This window comes from Kogia breviceps, chromosome 17 (assembly GCF_026419965.1).
Source record: "Kogia breviceps isolate mKogBre1 chromosome 17, mKogBre1 haplotype 1, whole genome shotgun sequence".
NCBI classification, from domain to species: Eukaryota; Metazoa; Chordata; class Mammalia; order Artiodactyla; family Physeteridae; genus Kogia; species Kogia breviceps.
Genome location: NC_081326.1, coordinates 42,071,142 through 42,089,669, shown reverse-complemented (window position 1 = coordinate 42,089,669; position 18,528 = coordinate 42,071,142). Strand labels below are relative to the sequence as shown.

General features: G+C 36.8%; 1 protein-coding gene across 1 annotated transcript in view; it reads left to right on the top strand.

Annotated features, from left to right (window-relative positions):
- STK3 (serine/threonine kinase 3) overlaps nt 1-18,528 on the top strand; it is a 280,160-nt gene that overhangs the window by 158,898 nt on the left and 102,734 nt on the right. The window contains exons 7-8 of the mRNA XM_059042473.2: nt 3,145-3,282; nt 13,235-13,360. Of these exons, the coding sequence (XP_058898456.1) occupies nt 3,145-3,282; nt 13,235-13,360 (264 nt within the window). The remainder of the gene's footprint in view (nt 1-3,144; nt 3,283-13,234; nt 13,361-18,528) is intronic.

The following is an 18,528-nucleotide window of genomic DNA, read 5'->3' as shown; positions in this document are numbered from 1 at the left end:
GGGAATGACCTCTCTCCTTACTGCCTTATATCATTTCTTTTATTATTGTACTATTCTTTAAATCTTTTACTGTTCTTTCATTACCAGACTAGGTTAGACATTTCTAAAGGGTAGTGACTGTATTTCCTGCTGCATCTTTGAACTCCATATAATGTCTAATACCATGCTTTGTGTGTAGCAGGCATTCAGCTAATATTCCTGAACTTGATTAATGCTTTATATTTTCCCTCCTTCATTTTTTTTATTGTGGTAAAATAGACAAAACATAAAATTAATCCTTTTAACCATTTTTTAGGCATACAGTTCCATAAAATCAAGTACATTCTCATTGCCGTACAGCCATCACCAACCATCCCTCTCCAGAGCCTTTTCATCTTCCCCAGCTGAAATTCTGTGCCTGTTAAATGCTAACTCCCCACTACCCCCTTTCTCACAATCCCTGGCAACCATTCTACTCTCTGTCTCTATGAACTTGACTAGTCTAGGAACCTCACTTATGAGAAGAATCATGCAATATTTGTCCTCGTGCAACTGGCTTATTTCAGTCAGCATGAAGTATTCAAGTTTATGCTATAGCATGTGTCAAAACTTTCTTCCTTTTTAAGGTTTAATAATATTCCATTGTATGTGTATATACAATATAAACACCACATTTTGCTCAGCTCTTCCATCTGTCGTGGGTTGCCTCTTTACTCTGTTGATAGTATCATCTGATGCCTGAAACTGTTAAATTTTGATGAAGCCCAATTTATTTTTTCTTTTGTTGCCTTGATTTTTGGTGTCATATCCAAGAAATCATTACCATATTCAGTGTCATGAAGCTTTCCCCCTATGTTTTCTTCTAAGGGTTTTATAGTTTTAGCTCTTACTGTTAGGTTGTTGATTTAATTTTTGTATATGGTGTAAGTAAGGGTCCAAATTCATTTTTATTGTATGTGAGTATATCTAGTCTTCCCAGCACCATATGTTGAAAAGACTGTATTTTCTCCACTGAATAGTCTTTCCCTCATTCGTATTTCACCGAATGAGCTTCAACTTTAGTGTCACTGCTGTGACTATAATAGGTTTTAAGATCTTTCCTGTCACTGTCTTGTCTTAAAGGCTTAAAACTTGCTTATGCTTTCTTCACTTGGAAGTAAAAGAGGAGGACCGGGGAAGATGTATATGTTGAAAACAGAACCATCATCTATCATCTCTCTGTCCTCTTATTAACTGCTTGTTTAGATGGAGTAACCCTCTTTGCTCTGACCTCACCTTCTTGAAACATAGTAGAAACATTAGAATACTTTGCTAGTCTGAAATTTTGTTTTTAAGTCACTTAGCCTTTCTGGACTTTTGATTCCTTTTCTGCTAAATGAGAAGATTGAGCTAAATGATCTCTCATGTGTCTTTTGCTATAAAAATTCTGTGAGACTTGTGAATAGGTTTTGAACAGTTAGTAAATATTCAGTGGAGAGTAGAACAGTTTTATTATACCAAAGGAATACATTAAACTTGGTATCCCCAAGAATATATTATCTTTATTACTTTGTCTACAGTTTTGGTATTTTCTCCATGTACGAACAGAAGTTTTAAACATAGCTATGATGAGTTTCTTTCAATGGTAAAACACTTAGTTCCTAAGTATTTCTGTAGTTTGTAGTATTGCCGTCTTTATTTTCTTTATGCATTAAGGAGAAGGGACATAAGTTCAGGTACATGTAATTTGCATGAAGAAAGAGGACCAGCAACCAGGTGAAAAACTGAGCTAGAACAGAGACAGACACCTCTCTTCTGGAAAGTCAGAGAATACTAAAGTCTAGAAAGGGGTTTTTTTGGATGCTTCACCCCTGAAAAAATCTTTGAGAGGCCCATGTCTGTATACTCTGTATGCATATATTAATTGATTGCCAAAAAGCCATTTTTCCCTCATGTCACCTGTAGTGTTGATTGTGTAATTAAACTTACCTGTTAAACTACAGTTAGATGTAATGTGATTGAGTTCATTTTACTTTGTAAAATTTTTGTCATTGCTGATTGCTGTATTTGTCTCATCTTTTTTTTTTTTTTGCGGTACGCGGGCCTCTCACTGCTGTGGCCCCTCCCGTTGCGGAGCACAGGCTCCGGATGCGCAGGCTCAGCGACCATGGCCCACGGGCCCAGCTGCTCCACGGCATGTGGGATCTTCCTGGACCGGGGCACGAACCCATGTCCCCTGCATCAGCAGGTGGATTCTCAACCACTGTGCCACCGGGGAAGCCCTGTCTCATCTTTTTTATAACATTATGTGGAAATGAAGATGATGATAGCTCATATTTGTTGAGTGCATGTTACATTTGTTTTAACTTTATTATTGTTTTCATATCTTTTCAAAGAAAATGATATTTTAGTGATGGTATTTTATCAGGAACTATTCTAGAGCCCAGGAGAGAAGTTAATTCATTACATACAGTGATTTCCTAACAATATTAGGGATTAATTCTCTCGGTCAAAAAAAGGTGGCTGGGTAGCTATGAAGACAAGATGACACGGAAACTTTGTAAAGTTTTTGAATTTTGAACTCTCTGAATATATTATCATTAGTACTAAGTTATTAATACCAAATTAAATCATTAGCGGTAAAGTGATATATTACCTTTAAAACTTTTCATTTGGAATCCTGACTCATATATTTAGAAAGAGAAATAAAAGTCTTGCCTCTGTACAGTACAGCAGTAATTATATTTATACTTAAGTATTCTGGATTGCAGAAGCAAACTAGACTGCTGCTAGGCATTTTGAACAGCAGTACTAAAAACCTGAAATGGGAAGCAAATCTGGCATGCAATAGCAAAATTGGGGGATATATCTGTTTAACCAGAGAATGTCCTTAGTTTGGTAAAAGGGTTAGAAATGCAGTCTACTTTGGAGACTGATTAAAAATGATAAAATAAAGAATGATGTGCTCAATGAGCTACAACTCAAATAGAGGAAATTTAATGGGAAGTGATTACATTAGTAGCAGATGGGCTTGCTTCCTGAATTGCAATTTTACTGGAAATCCTAGAACAGCTTAAATTTGTTTTTCACATTTAGAGTCTGATAAGAAGATAGATAAAGAGATTTGTTTATTTGGTGTGTTATTGTGATTCTTACCGTGTCTTTTGGATACTTCATTTTTACCAGGCTATTTTTATGATTCCCACAAACCCACCACCAACATTCAGGAAGCCAGAACTTTGGTCTGATGATTTCACCGATTTTGTTAAAAAGTGCCTAGTGAAGAATCCTGAGCAGAGAGCTACTGCAACACAACTTTTACAGGTCAGTGCTTGTGTCTCTAAGGGGAGGATATTTTCTTTATACCTTTTAGCTTTCTGACATTGACCAGAATTGAGTTTCATTAACTGATTTATTTTTTTTCATTAACTGATTTCTAAAGATGAAAACCTCCCAAGAAATATGGATTGATTTAGAGACAGACCTACAGACACACACACACCATTCTTCTCCTGTATGTTCTTTTTCTCATTTTTTTTCTTTTGTTTTCCAAGTTCAATATTCTCTCCGCCCCCCCTTTTAAATTTTTGTTGTCAATTCTTTCCTCCTTAAGTTGTGTTAAAACTAAACTTCCATAGGGTTCTCATTTCAGATATGAGTTCTCGTTTCCATATTACTGTTTTCTTATGTTTTTCTTCCTGATGTATTATTCCTTGACTGAGCATTTCTTCTTTGACTTTTTGCTCTATAAGATACATAAATGCAAGATTCCTGAACTCCTTGTGAAGATCACATGTTATAAATACTGGTTACAAGGTGACTTAAATGAAGAGTTTCAGTGTCCCTGTACAACTTGGCTTTGTATCCAGAGTGTCAGGAGGTTTTTGTTTTTTTTTTTAATCTGCTTTGACATTAAATGCAAATAGAAATAATTTAATACTTTTAATAAGTATTTGTGCATCTTTACTTTCCCAGCAGAACTGGCTTAGACCTCTAAGCTATGATAAGTGTACATGTTAACAAAACTTGATATTTGGAAAATAATTCTTTTTGTTAAGTGACAAAAGGATTAAAAACATAGTTATGCAAAGTGATTTTTCCAAGGTACTGTTTTTAAAAAAGGAATTGTTGAGGGATATAAGAAGCAGGCTCTTAAATGTAAGGTTTATTGTTACTAAAATTTAACTTAATCTCCAGGAAAGGCGATTTAGCAATATCTGTCTAGAATAAAACACCATATATTCTTTGACCCAGCAATTACTTTTCTAGAAATTTACTCTACAGAGAAATAACCATGTGTGAAATAACATATGTGTAAAAGTCTTCATAAAATAATGTAATGGCAAAAGATTGGAAACAACATAAATACAAACAAGCAATTTGAGGTCCATTGAGGGGAGTGATTGGCAAAATACACACATCTACACACACATACATGTATATATACATATGTCAATGCTTATCGTGGAGTAGCTCTAGAAAAATAAGCAAGAAACTGCCTCCAGAGAAGGTAACTATATGGCTGACAAGAGTGGGATGGAGACTTACTTTTTGCTGAAGGCTCTCTTTGAGCCTTTTGAGTTTTGTGTTATGTGCAAATATTACCTTACAAAAGTTAGTTAGTTGAAACATTTATTTTGAAATATTGTCAGCACTTCAAAGGAATTTTAAGCACATAAATCAAGGATATATTGCTTTTGTTATTGTATTGACTGTCTAAATTATTCAACCCTAAAGAAGTCAAGAAAGAAGTGGGGAGGGGAAATAACAGAAAAAGTGGGACAAATAGTACAAAATCTGATGATGAAAGTAAATCCAAATGTATCTGTTGACTGGTTTTTGGATAATTTAACCAATATTTCTTTCTAGTCTTTCTTCCTTAATCTTTTCTAATCTTGTTAAAGAAATTCTGTGTTTAACCTAGAGTTTTTAGGGTGGAAAAGCATTTAAGAACTATTCTAGTAAAATTTTCTAATTTTGTTTATGAGAGTAATGAAGCCCAGAAAGGTTCAATGATTCACTGAAGGTCACACAGTGATTTAGGGATTTTTCTAGGTTTATCTATCTCACTTGTCCTCCAGCCCCACTTGTCATCCTTTCTCCATTCTGCTTTTTACCCGGTAAGTTGACCTGTATGGACTACATTAGCAAGCTCTGTTACCCTCTGGCTTCTAGTTAGGTTTGGCCCAAGTATTTTTCTTTATAATAAGGGCAAACAATGCAACTGGTTTTGTATAGTGCTTATGAGCCAATAATTGTTTTCTTGATTTTTAAAAACTTTTTCTGTTGTGCTGTTGTTGACTATGGAGGCCCTCTGTTATAATGTGGTATCCTCGTTTGGCCTCTTAATTGACCCCTTGCTTGACCTCCCCCTTTTTCCCTTTATAAATACTGAAATAATAGACTTGTAGTTCCTTATACAAATCATGCTTTTTCAATCCTCTATACCTTTTCTCATGGTGTTTCTCCCACCCACCCCCCCCCACTTGTTAAAGACTGCCTTTACCAACAGGCTCTTTTTTACTCATTGTCTCACTGTTTCTAATTCAAATTAGGTACTTCTCCAGAAAGCCTTGCCTTCATCTTTGTTCAGGCCAGTTGTTCCTCTGTGTTCCCATAAGCACCCTGTGCATATCATTTACCATGTTAGAATGAAATAACTTGTTTCTGTGTCTTTGTCCTAGATTGTAACTAATTCAAGGTCAGGGGCTATGCCTTTTGGGAGGGGATTACTTTTGCACTCCTGGTACCTAGTGCTTAATACATGTGTATTAAATTCAATATGTGTTTATTTAAGATAACAAACTTCTGATTTTAAAAGCTTCTTAGATAGGATTATTATCTGTTGTCTCATTAGTGTCTCATTAGATGCCTTAGAGTTTTATTTTGCTGGATGTCCGGAAGCCGTTCTGGCTCTTTAAGGACTTTCACATGTGTCTTATGTAAGTTAAATTATATTTTAACTTTAAGAATACAGTCTTATTACCAAGTTTTAATGGACATTTGTCTATAATCTACATGTATAGATTTTACTATATTGATTTCTAGACTTTGATAAACAGTTTTTAAAGAGGAATTCATGCTGAATTTTTAATAGTGGTTTATTTTCTGACATAAGATAGATAATTGTGTAAGTTTAAAAGAATTGTAGACTGAGACTGAAAAGATCCTTAGAGATTATTGAGTTGAACTCTTAGTCGTTTTTAAATGATGAGGATATTGAATCCCCAGGGACAAGGTTCAAGTTCAGCCTAGTGCCACTAGAGCTCCTGATCTGAAAATGTTCCTTGTACCTTCTGGTGGGTAGCCTAGAACCTGAAAGTCAGCTCTTGCCCTAGTCTGGCCTTCTAGAAGAATGAGATCTGCCATTATTCGAATTAACCCATGGACTTTGCTGGAACAGGTGGTGTCAGGGGTCACTCTGTGAACTCCCATGGCATGTGACTTATTCTTCATTGTACTAGATCAAGTGAGGAGTAGAAACTTTATCTATCTCTCTGTCCTTCCCATTTATAATATAATTATCTTCAATACTTCCTCTTCATAATTGAGATCCATATCAAAGTGTTATAGTATTTGTTTTAACGTTAAACCAGGGGTCCCCAACCCCCAGGCTGCAGACCAGTACCGGTCTGTGGCCTGTTAGGAACCAGGCCACACAGCAGGAGGTGAGCGGAGGGCGAGTGAGCACAGCTTCATCTGCTGCTCCCCATCGCTCCCCATCACTCCCCGTTGCTCGCATTACTGCCTGAGCTATCCCCGCCGCCCATGGAAAAATTGTCTTCCATGAGGTCCCTGGTGCCGAAACGGTTGGGGACTGCTGCTTTAAACGATCGAGAAAACTCAAGAGAATAAGGGAAATCTATTATATTGTGTTTAACCCATTTTTGCTCTTTCCAGTGTTCTTTCTCCTAATGTTCCTAAGTTTCTTCTTCTGTTACTTTCTTTTTGTTTTAGCCATTCATTTAGGGTAGGTCTGTGGTAACAAATTCTCTTAGTTTTCCTTCATCTGAGAATGTCTTGTTTCCTCTTCATTCCTGAAGGGTATTTTCACCGGCTATAGAATTATTCGTTGACAGTTCTTTCAGTACTTGGAAACTGTTGTGCCACTGTCTTCTGACATCCATGGTTTCTTATGAGAAATCTACAGCCATTTGAATTGTTTTACCCCTTGATCATTTCAAGATGAAATGATCTTTGTCTTTATTTTCAGAAGTTTAATTATGATATGTCTTGATATGGCTTTCTTTGGGTTTATAGTTTAATTTAGAATTTGTTCAGCTTCTTGAATCTGTGGGTTTATATCTCTTGCCAATTTTGGGAAGTTTCCAGTCGTTATTTTTTCAAACACTTTTCAGCCCTACCCTCTTCTGTCTTTCTAGGACTCCATTGACACAAATGTTAGATTTTTTGTTTTAGTCCCACAGATTCCTGAGGTTCTGTTCATTTTTCTTACAGTTTAGTTTCTCTCTGTTGTTCATATTGTGTAATTTCTACTGTTCCCTATTTTGATTCACTGAATCTTCCCTCTGTCCTCATTCTGCTGTTGAGCCAGCCCATCCATCAGGTTTTTATTTTTGTTATTATATATTTTAGTTCTAAAATTTTCATTTGTTTTTTTTATATCTTCTAATTCTTTGCTGAGACTTTCTAATTTTTCATGTGTTTACAAGCATGTTTGTAATTGCTAATTGAGGATTTTTATGATGACTGCTTTAAAATCCTTGCTAGATAATTCTGATATCCATGTCATCTTGATGTTGGTATCTATTGATTATATTTTCCCATTTAAGTTGAGATTTTCCTGCTTCTCGTTATGATGAGTGATTTTCATTTGAAACCTGGACATTTTGGGTATTATGAGACTCTGGATCTTACCTAAATTTTCTGTAATAGGTGGAGTCCTCTGACACTGCTTCAGTGGGGTCGACGGGCACCACCTCATGTCTGCCAGGTAGCATTAGAAGTCCAGGTCCCCAGCTTGGTCTCCTTTGACATGTAGGGTAGGGGAGGGGTTCCTTATTACCATTGTACAGGGGTGAGAACTCAGGTTCCCTCAGTGGCCTCTTCTGGCACTGCAGGGCCTCAGTATAGCTGGGTGGTGATGAAAGTTCTGATTCTCCACTAGGCCTCCTCTGATCCCACTCTAGCAGGGAGGGAGGTGGGGTTTCTTTATTACTGCCTGGTAGCAGTATAAGTCCAGGCTTTCTCGTGATCTCCACCGACACTCCCCACTGGGGGTGGGGAGCACTTTTTATACTGCCTGGTGTAGATGAATGCCCTAGCTTAACATTTGGTTTTCTCTGATACCACTGCAGTGAAAGGATTGGACAGCCTCCAGAAGGTAGAAGTCTAGGTTCCCCACCCAGCCTTTGCTGGTTGGGGTGGGGGCATGTGCTTTCTCTCTGGTGTTTGGGTGGGGTAGAATGGTTATTGTCTAAAAGAGAAGGTGGCACACTGGCTAGCTGTCCCTTTCCTGATCCTTTGACTCAAGAGAGCAGGCTTTTGTAGGAACTTTTTTAGTTTGTGTCCATTGGTGTTTCTGGGTTGCTGGCTTCTCCAATAACCAGTCTGGGATAAATGTAGAAAAAAAGCCCATGGACTCACAGCTGTGTCTTTCTTTAGTCCTCTGGTCCCCAGTTTATCTGCCACCTTTCAGTGTCTTCCTGTGTTTGTTTTATTGTCCAGGGTTTTAGCTATACTTTAATGGAGAGGTATAGGGGAAAGTATGACTGCTCAATCTGTCCACAAGCAGAAGTCTGTTCTTCAGTTCACTTTAAACTCTTGTTTTCTCAGTTTTTATGAAATAATTTATTTGAATTCTTTCAGTTCAGAAATTGATCATTCAGAACATGAACAAAATTTCAGAGGAAATGGTTCAAATTTTAAAAGAATAAATCTTCAAACAGCCTTACTTTTTAAAATACATGACCAAGAATGTGATAGGTTGATTTGGGGTATTCTTTGTCTTATCATTAGTTCAGGTGGTTTAAGAATTCTTGCCCTTTCTTAGTTTATATTTTAGTTTACTCTTTTTTTTTTGTCCATGCCACTCAGCTTGTGGGTTCTTAGTTCCCTGACTAGGGATTGAGCCTGGGCCCCTGCAGTGAAAGCACCAAGTCCTAACCACTGGACCACCAGGAAAATCATTTAGAAATTCAAATACATTTAGAAATAGTGAAACTATACTGCCTTTGGAATTTGGTGTGTTTACCTTTTTAAAAAAAATTGGTATTCTTTTTTAAACTCTTCATATAATTACCTTCCTGTCTGACATAGATGTTAAATTTTTCATTCATTTATGGTTTTTTCCCTTTGTTTTATGTCACTGGATTGAATAAATATTCTCCTGTATTACCCTCTAGCTCTTTTATATTTCCATTTTCTTTTGACTTTTAACTTCTTAATCTATCTGGCATTTATTTTGATATTTCTGTGGTAAAGATCTAGTCTAATTCTACCCACCCCACCCCCGCAAAAGAAAAAAGAAACAGCAGGCAATAAGTATTTTTTCCTCACTGATTGGAATTGCTGCCTTCATAATATGCCAGCTTATTTCATATGTTATATTCTGTTTCCAGTCATTATATTCTGTTTTGTTGTTCTTTCCATTCTTATGCTGGTACCACATGCTTCTCTAGGCATTTAACAAAAAGATGTAACTTCTGTTTATTGATTTTTCTGCTAACTCAGTCTGATTATATTATGCAGATCACTTTATTCTTTACTTTTTACCTGTTTTATTTCTCAGTGACTGAAAAGGAATATTAATACCTCCTATTCTTATTTATTTAGATCAACTTCTTATGTCTCTATTTTTGTTACACATAATGCTGTACTAATATGTCAAGTTTATAACTATAATATCTTTCTTTGTATTATGTCCTTTATTAATATTATATGACTCTTACTTCATTCACTATTTTTTCCCTTCAATTCTGCTTTTTTGATGTTAGTCTTTTTTTTTTTTTTTTTTTTTTTTTTTTTTTGCGGTATGCGGGCCTCTCACTGTTGTGGCCTCTCCCGTTGCGGAGCACAGGCTCCGGACGCACAGGCTCAGCGGCCATGGCTCACGGGCTTAGTTGCTCCGCGGCATGTGGGATCTTCCCGGACCAGGACACGAACCCGTGTCTCCTGCATCGGCAGGCGGATTCTCAACCACTGCGCCACCAGGGAAGCCCTTGATGTTAGTCTTGATATTATTTTATGTTTGACTAATATTTCATTGCCTATCCTTCACTTTTAACCCAAGTTCTTTTTAGAATGCCCCTGCAGAAATAGAATTTGGATTTATTTTATTAAGTATATCTCATATAGAAAGCATGTAGCTGAATTTATCTTATGAAGAACTAAGTGTCTTTTAGTACTTAACTAAAATACTGCTTAATAAATGGAAAAATACTGCTTAATAAATGGAAATTGAACCCATTTATTTACATTGGTTTATAGTAATAACATTCCAGTCACAGTTGCCATGTTTTTTTTTTTTTTTGCCACCTCATTTTCTCTGTTTTTTTTGTTGTTGTTGTTCTGTTCTTTTTTATGTTGCTTTGCATTTTAAAATTTTACTACCAGCTACTTTTAAAAAGCCTTTAAAAATCTACCAATGTGTCTGATAAAACTTCTCTTCTTATTATCAAGAATGCCCTCAAAGAATGGCCTTGTTCTCAAAGTACCCTTTTAACTTTATTAGCCAGTTCCTCTTTGTTGGTCAGAACCATGCCTGTAGCAGTTATGTAGGGAAAACATGAGTACAAATGAAGTAAGACATACTGTGATTTTGAGATTAGGAATGTTAAGCTCTATAGACTAATGGTAGCATAACACTGTTTAGTCAGTTCACAATGAGCTGCATGAAAGTAAGTTTGCACTAGACTGGATGTGTACTTTGGCATTTAGCTGCTGCATAGCACAGGGCGATCAGCTCAGTGCTTTGTGATGACCTAGAGGGGTGTGATAGGGAGGGTGGGAGGGGGCCTCAAGAGGGAGGGGATATGGGGATATATGTATACATATAGCTGATTTACTTTGTTATACAGCAGCAACTAACACAACAATGTAAAGCAGTTATACTTCAATAAAGATATATTTTTAAAAAAACCAAAAAACTGTGGCTTGGAGGAATGGCTCATAATTTTTCCTGAGAAGATAAAGTATAATACAATTTGAGATTTCTGTTCCTTAGTAGAGAGATGTAATTCTACTGGTTCCCAGTTTTTGCTGTGTTGGTCTTCCTTCACTTCTGTTAATATATAGTTACTAAATCCTTCTTAAGAGTTCTTCCATCAGATTCAGTATTTCCTCTTGACTGTGGCAGCTATTTTTTAAATCCAGGTTCGTAATAATTTGCACCTGTATTGCAGTTTCACCCCATCTTATTTCATTTCTAAACTCTACTGCAAGATTATGCTGTCACAGACATACTTTTCCTTACACCATTCTCTTGTTTATGTAATTAAAGGGACTGTCAAGCAAAATTCAAGTATCTCATTCTAAGTGTTTATCCCTCTTGTCCCACTGTTACCTGTATCTAAACTCACAGGACAGCATTTCTCTAAGCAGTGTTTCTGTTTTGGCTAGACGGCTCTTCCTATGGTGTTCTAACGTACATCCCCTATCTTTGTGTGTTTGTTCATATTTGTATGCATAGTTTTCCTTCTCCCTAAAATGGTCTGATTCTTCTCTATGAGGCATCTGAGATTACGTCACCTCTTCTTTTACTTTTACATCTCTTAATCATATAGACTGTGCTAAATCATCATGAATGTAACTTGTATGTCACATTGTAATTTTTTTATGTGTTTGTCTTTTGTTCCTTATTCCAGATAATAAGTTCCTTAAGGGCAAAGAACATATATTCAATTAGTATCAATTTTTTGTGACCTTTTTACCATTGTTTCTCAGAATTTTTCACAGCAGGACTGGGATTTCTTCCTTCTTGCTCTCCACCATCCTTTAGGGCACTGTCTTTGTCTGTTTCCCAGCATAGCAGAAAGAGAAGAAATCACAGAAGAGTGCACAGTCTCGGTGTTTTAAGGCCCAGATCAGGGAGTGGAACACAACACAGGCACTCACACTTCATTGATGAGAACTTAGTCACATAATCACAACCAAATGAAAGGGAGACTGAGAAATGTAGGATGTAGCTGGGTAGCCATAGGTCCAGCCACAACTGTATTTTGGTGGGTGACAAGGACTCTCCACCACAGGTATGTTGATAGAACTTAATTTATCTGGTGATCAGTTTATAACTGCTATAAAAGAATTTATTAGTTCTTTGTCATCGATGCTAGAATTTCTGTAATCAGGTAAAATTCTTACTCATAGTTTTCCCAAATGGTATGTTCACCATTTTAAAGCCTCTTCCAAATGTCTGTAATTTCTTCTTTAGCACTAGAATTTTTTTTATCTTTAAGAATATTTTTGTGTTGTTTTGAGCTTTATGAAAATAACTCAGATGGCTTTCACCTGACTCTATCTACTGACATATAATTGTGAAAATTACATTTTGAAGCTATATTGCTGCTTCAAAATACGGTTATCTGTTCCAAATTATACTTTTAACCTTTCCCTCTACTTTCTCTCATGTTACTCCTCTGAATTAAAAAGTCATCAAACACCCAGGTATTTTCTGGTGGTTTCACTTCTGTTTATCAGAATTGTAGCAAACTCAGATGTTTTAGCTAGATCAGGGTGGTATAGAAGTAAAGCAGTCCTTATTTTCTGAAAAATATTTTTCTCTTATTGCTATTTTCTACTTCTCCCTTAGAAATGATTACATTATTAAAGACGTAATAAGTAGAAAATATGTAAAAGAAGTAAAATAAATAGTTACCCTCCTTTTGACTACTGATTTTGGCTGTCAGCTTGTTAAGATTAAAATTTGTAACAATACCAAAATTATTTTATTTTTATATGTAATTTAATCACCAATCTTTAAAAAAATTTTTTTTGTCTTTTTTACCACCTAATCTACCTAATCTGTACTTCCTTTGGACAATTATATCTCTAAGGGGAATGTAGTTTTATTAACAGGATTACATTTTTGTGTGTGTGCTTTAATGGTTTTTTAAAAACTTGTAAACCTGAAAGTAAAATCTTTATTTGTAAAGCAGCTGAAATATTCTCTGTTCTTAACCTATACGTTTAATTCTGGATAAAGGACCAATCATTGAAGGCTATGCTCCCGGTTCACATTTACGTGTTGTTTTAATGTTTTAAAGATGTAATTCAGAGAAACCATTTGAATTTATACCATTGAATTTTACTTTTCTAGCACCCTTTTATCAAGAATGCAAAACCTGTATCAATTTTAAGAGACCTGATCACAGAAGCCATGGAGATCAAAGCTAAAAGACATGAAGAACAGCAGCGAGAACTGGAAGAGGAAGAAGAAAATTCGGTTCGTAATTACCCTAAAAAAGTTGATCTTTTTCTTCTGAGTCATTCTCCTATAATTTTGGTTTTTTTTCTTTAAATATATCATTAGCACTTTCTGTTTTATTGTACAAGTGAAGTATGTTTGTTCATTATATCTCAAAATATATTTCATTTTATTAAATGATGTCTTAAGATTAGCGATTAATGGGGAATGTAAGGTTAATATAATAGGCTTATACAGCATCTAGTATCTAGTTGACACTGAGGCTGTGTTTGTTGAATAAATATTGTCTTGGATTTGGTCAATTTTATGTCATATCTTCTGGAACTTACTTTTAACTGGTCATCAGTTATGCTGTAAATAGAGTACCACAGTAGAAGATGGGTTACTAGAGAAAGCAGGAGAGACATAAAAGGACCAGCTTATTACATATACGTTCTATTAGTGCATCAGTGCATTTTAATAAAGTAAAAAATTATATCTATATATCACATTTTATAGTGTCTAATGTTTTTATGTTTCACTGACGATTTTTTCCTTGTTTCAAATTATAATTTTTTTTTCTGGTTAAGGATATAGAGATGAATACCTCTTGGTATTCAGTTAGTCATTAAATCTGAAAACAGATATTTTATTTTTATACTGATTGGAAATGTCTTTGATAACATCATCTATATTTTCCCATAGAAGTTTTTTTTTTTAATCTTACAGTTTTTGTATACAAATCCTATTATTTTGCTAATTCAAATTTATTTTCAATTTCAGAGACTGGTTATCTAATTGGTATTTCTTTTGAATTTCTTTTACCCTTTTCACCAAGTATTTTTTAAAATATTTATTTATTTATTTGGCTGCTCTGGGTCTTAGTGGCACACAGGATCTTTGTTGCCGTGTGCAGGATCTTTAGTTGCGGCATGCGAACTCTTAGTTGTGGCATGTGGGATCTAGTTCCCTGACCAGGGATTGAACCCGGGGCCCCTGCATTGGGAGCGTGGCCACTGGACCACCAGGGAAGTCCCTCACCAGTTATTAAACCTTGTGTCAAATGGTAGCCCAGGACAAGGAGAAGTGTGCTTATTTTCAGAGCTGATTTATAATCATTTTCTGTAGATATTCAGCTAAATCAGTTACTCATTTGGCAGTCACTGTGGACTGCCTGGTGAGACAGATGCTTTAAGCTTATATTCTAGGTATAAATTTTTTGCCAGTGAATTCACCATTCAGAATTTTAAACAGCATCCTCATAAAGGTGATTTTTCCCATAAGTAATATGGGATGATGTAAAGATCTTGGTTCTTGTTCTCAAAGGGTCTTATAGTTCCCACCCTGGGTTCCTATGTGATAACAGAGTTAGTTTTCGGTTTCTCCCTACAAATGATCAAGTTTGTAAATGTCAATTATTTTTTTGTAGTTTCAAAAGCACTTTTATCATATTATTTGATATTGTGTGTGTGTGTGTGTGTGTGTGTGTGTGTGTGTGTGTGTGTGTGGTACGCGGGCCTCTCACTGCTGTGGCCTCTCCCATTGCGGAGCACAGGCTCCGGACGCGCAGGCTCAGCGGCCATGGCTCACGGGCCCAGCCGCTCTGCGGCATGTGGGATCCTCCCGGACCGGGGCACGAACCCGTGTCCCCTGCATCGGCAGGCGGATTCTCAACCACTGCGCCACCAGGGAAGCCCATATTATTTGATCTTTAAAGAAGTAAGATTGAAGATGTGTATATTATTATCTCATTTTGCAGTTGAGTGAAATTGTTAGGAGTGAAGTCATTTACCAAAATTCACAGAACTGGTGAGGAGGGCTTCCCTGGTGGCGCAGTGGTTAAGAATACACCTGTCAATGCAGGGGACACAGGAATAAGCCCTGGTCCGGGAAGATCCCACATGCCACAGAGCAGCTAAGCCTGTGCACCACAACTACTGAGCCTGTGCTCTAGAGCCCGTGTGCCACAACTTCTGAATCCCGTGTGCCTAGAGCCCATGCTCTGCAACTAGAGAAAGCCCGTGCACAGCAACAAAGACCAACGCAGCCAAAATTAATTAATTAATTAAAAAAACACAGAAAAACTGGTGAGGAACCAAGAATAAAACTAGGTATTTTACTTTTAAGCTTCCATCCTCCTTCATTAAGACTTTATGCTCCTTTTCAATCAAATATTTATTAGTATTTGTAAAAATAAACATCACTGGATTATCAGAATTACATACTTTGACAAGATTATGTTCTCAAAAAGTCTAGTCTTTGCCCCTCTGGGGTGGTACCCAGTGGTTTTCTTTCACCTTATATAAGCTTCTCATGAGTGCTGGACTAGTTAACTGCCTTTAATTAGCTGTCATTGTAGTAGTGACTATTTTTGCTTTGCTCTTATTTTCTTATACTTAATTATAGGTTGGTTTCCATTTTTTATGGACAAGGAACCATTGATTACCCCAGAACTTAACCAGTTTTTACTAAGTTTTAAAGACCTTGCTATGGTCATCTCAGTTACTTTCTGCCACTTCGGTGATCTCTTTCTTCACTATTTTCCTCTCTTTCACTATTTTCCTCTCCTTCACTATTTTCCTCTCCTTCACTGAGCTCCAGTCACACTGATCTTCTTTCACGTTTTTTATTATTTTAACAAGCCAATGACCTTTCCTTATGCATGGCCTTTGCATGTGCCATTCCCACTGCTTGAAACACTCTTCTTCCTTAGAACTCTTTGAATGAGTAGGTTCTCTTCTTTCAGGCCTCAGCTTTAAATATCATATACTACTAAAACTTAGCAGTTTAAAACAACATACATTTATTATTTCATGGTATCTGTAGATCAGTATTTCAGGAGTGGCTTAGTTGGATGATTTTGGCTCAGAGTCCCTTCTGAGGTTGAGGTTTAAGTGTTGGTCAGAGCTGCAGTCATCTGAAGGCTTGACAAGGACTGCAGTGCCCAGGTAGCTCACTCATATGGCTGTTGGCAGGCTGTCTCAGCTCCTTGCCATGTGGGACTCTCCATAGCACTATTTGAGAGTCTTCACAGTCTGGCAACTGGCTTTTCTTGGAGTGAGTGAGCCAAGAGCGAGAATAAAGAGGACATCTCAGTGCCTTTTATGACATCAGGAGTTGCACACTGTAAATTCTGCCACATTCTGTTTGGTAAAAGAAGCTACTGGTCATAGAAAATGGTGGAGTAGGGAAATCTAAGAATCAGTGGATCCACAGAAGCAACCATTAAGTTGGCAGAAATTGACAAAGTCAAGCTTTTCAGAACACTGGAATCTAATAAAAAACTTATAGCAACCAGGGGAGTGCTTAATGAAGAAGCTTAAGAATGTTAAGTTTTGGTAAGAAAGTGTGGCATTTTTGCTTTACATGCCTGCCATCCCCAATTTTTTAGCTCAGTGGCAGCCATGGGAACAGAGGTGGAGGTTGGGGGCAGGGGAAAGGAGTAAGAACCTTACTTTCAAAAAATTGTGCTTTTGCATTTTGAGCTATCTGGCAGTTCCCTGTGGGGCTGGCACAGAGGCTTGCCTTTGTTTTGATCCACTTAAGGTGGAGCAACTTCCTAGATGGTGTCTGTCCAAAACATCTAAATCTTCTAGAGTTAGTAAACAAGTTTAGCAAAGTTGCAGGGTACAAGATCAACATACAAAAATCCATTATGTTTTTATGCACCAGCAATGAACAACGCAAAAAGGAATTTAAGAAAACAGTTCCATTTACAATAGCATCCAACAGAATGGAATACCTAAGAATAAATTTAGCCAAGGAGGTGAAAGAATTGTACAGTGAAAAATACAACACATTGCTGAAAGAAATGAAAGAATACCTAAATCAGTGGAAAGACATCCCATGTTCATTGATTGGAAGACTTAATATTGTTTAAATGGCAATACTCCCCAAAGTGACTCACATATTCATCCAATCCCTCTGGTCTTTTTTTCGCAAAAAGGAAACGCCAATCTGCAAATTTGTATGGAGGAAGGGGCCCCAAGTAGCTAAAACAATATTGGAAAAGAACAGAGTTGGAGGATTCACTTTCCAATTTTGGAATGTAATACAAAGCTACAGTAATTAAATCAATGTGGTTCTGGCATAAGAATTGACATATAAATCAATGGAATAGAATTGAGAGTCCAGAAATACACCCATACATCTATAACCAATTAATTTTCAATGAAAGTGTGGAGACAATTCAATGGAAAAAGAGCAGTCTTTTTAATGGATGGTGCTGAGACAGCTGGATAGCCACGTTAAAAGAGTGAGGTTGGACCCTTACCTCTTATCATATACAATGACCTTTTTTTTTGTGGTACACGGGCCTCTCACTGTTGTGGCCTCTCCCGTTGCGGAGCACAGGCTCCGGACGCACAGGCTCGGTGGCCATGGCTCACGGGCCCAGCTGCTCCACGGCATGTGGGATCTTCCCGGACCGGGGCACGAACCCGTGTCTCCTGCATCGGCAGGCGGACTCTCAACCACTGCACCACCAGGGAACCCCCTACAATGACCTTTTAATATAAGGTCTAATTGGATGAGTCAGTGACCAAAATATAAGAGCTAAAAGTTTATCACTTTTCATGCTGTTACTAACACTCTCTTGAGTGCTTCTACTTCTGCCCACTGCCCTGTTCCAAAGCCATCGCATTGTTTTAGGTATGTGTTACATAGTCTAGTGCACATTCAAGGTGTGGGGAATTAGGTTCTACCTTTTGAAGGGAAGACTGTCAAAATATTGTGGACAGATTTAAAAATCACATCAGGTTTTAATGATTTCTTAGTTTTCAAATAAGCATTTATACTCTCTGGAACAAATCTAGTGTTTCTGGATGAAACTATTATGTTGTTTTTTTGTTGTTTTAATTGAAATTATAAGAAAAAATTAAGTCTTGACAGAGACACACACTGAGCAGTATTCACACTCTTTTCTTTAGATTATGTTCTCAGGCAGTAGTTTCTATCTTGAGGTCATTTTGTCATTTGTGCTCTGAATGTAAATAAATATGCATATGCACAGACACATGCAATTTATAAGAACGAGATATGCAGAGTGGATCTGAAGCCCTCCTACAGTAAGAGTATGTTTCTACATTGCCATTCGTTTTTATCAAATTTTTAAATCAGTAGTCTTGTTCTCTCAGAAACTTTTATACACATTGAAGGCTGAAAATCGTACGTAGAGTTTGTCTTCATACTGTTCATTCCTTTGGTAC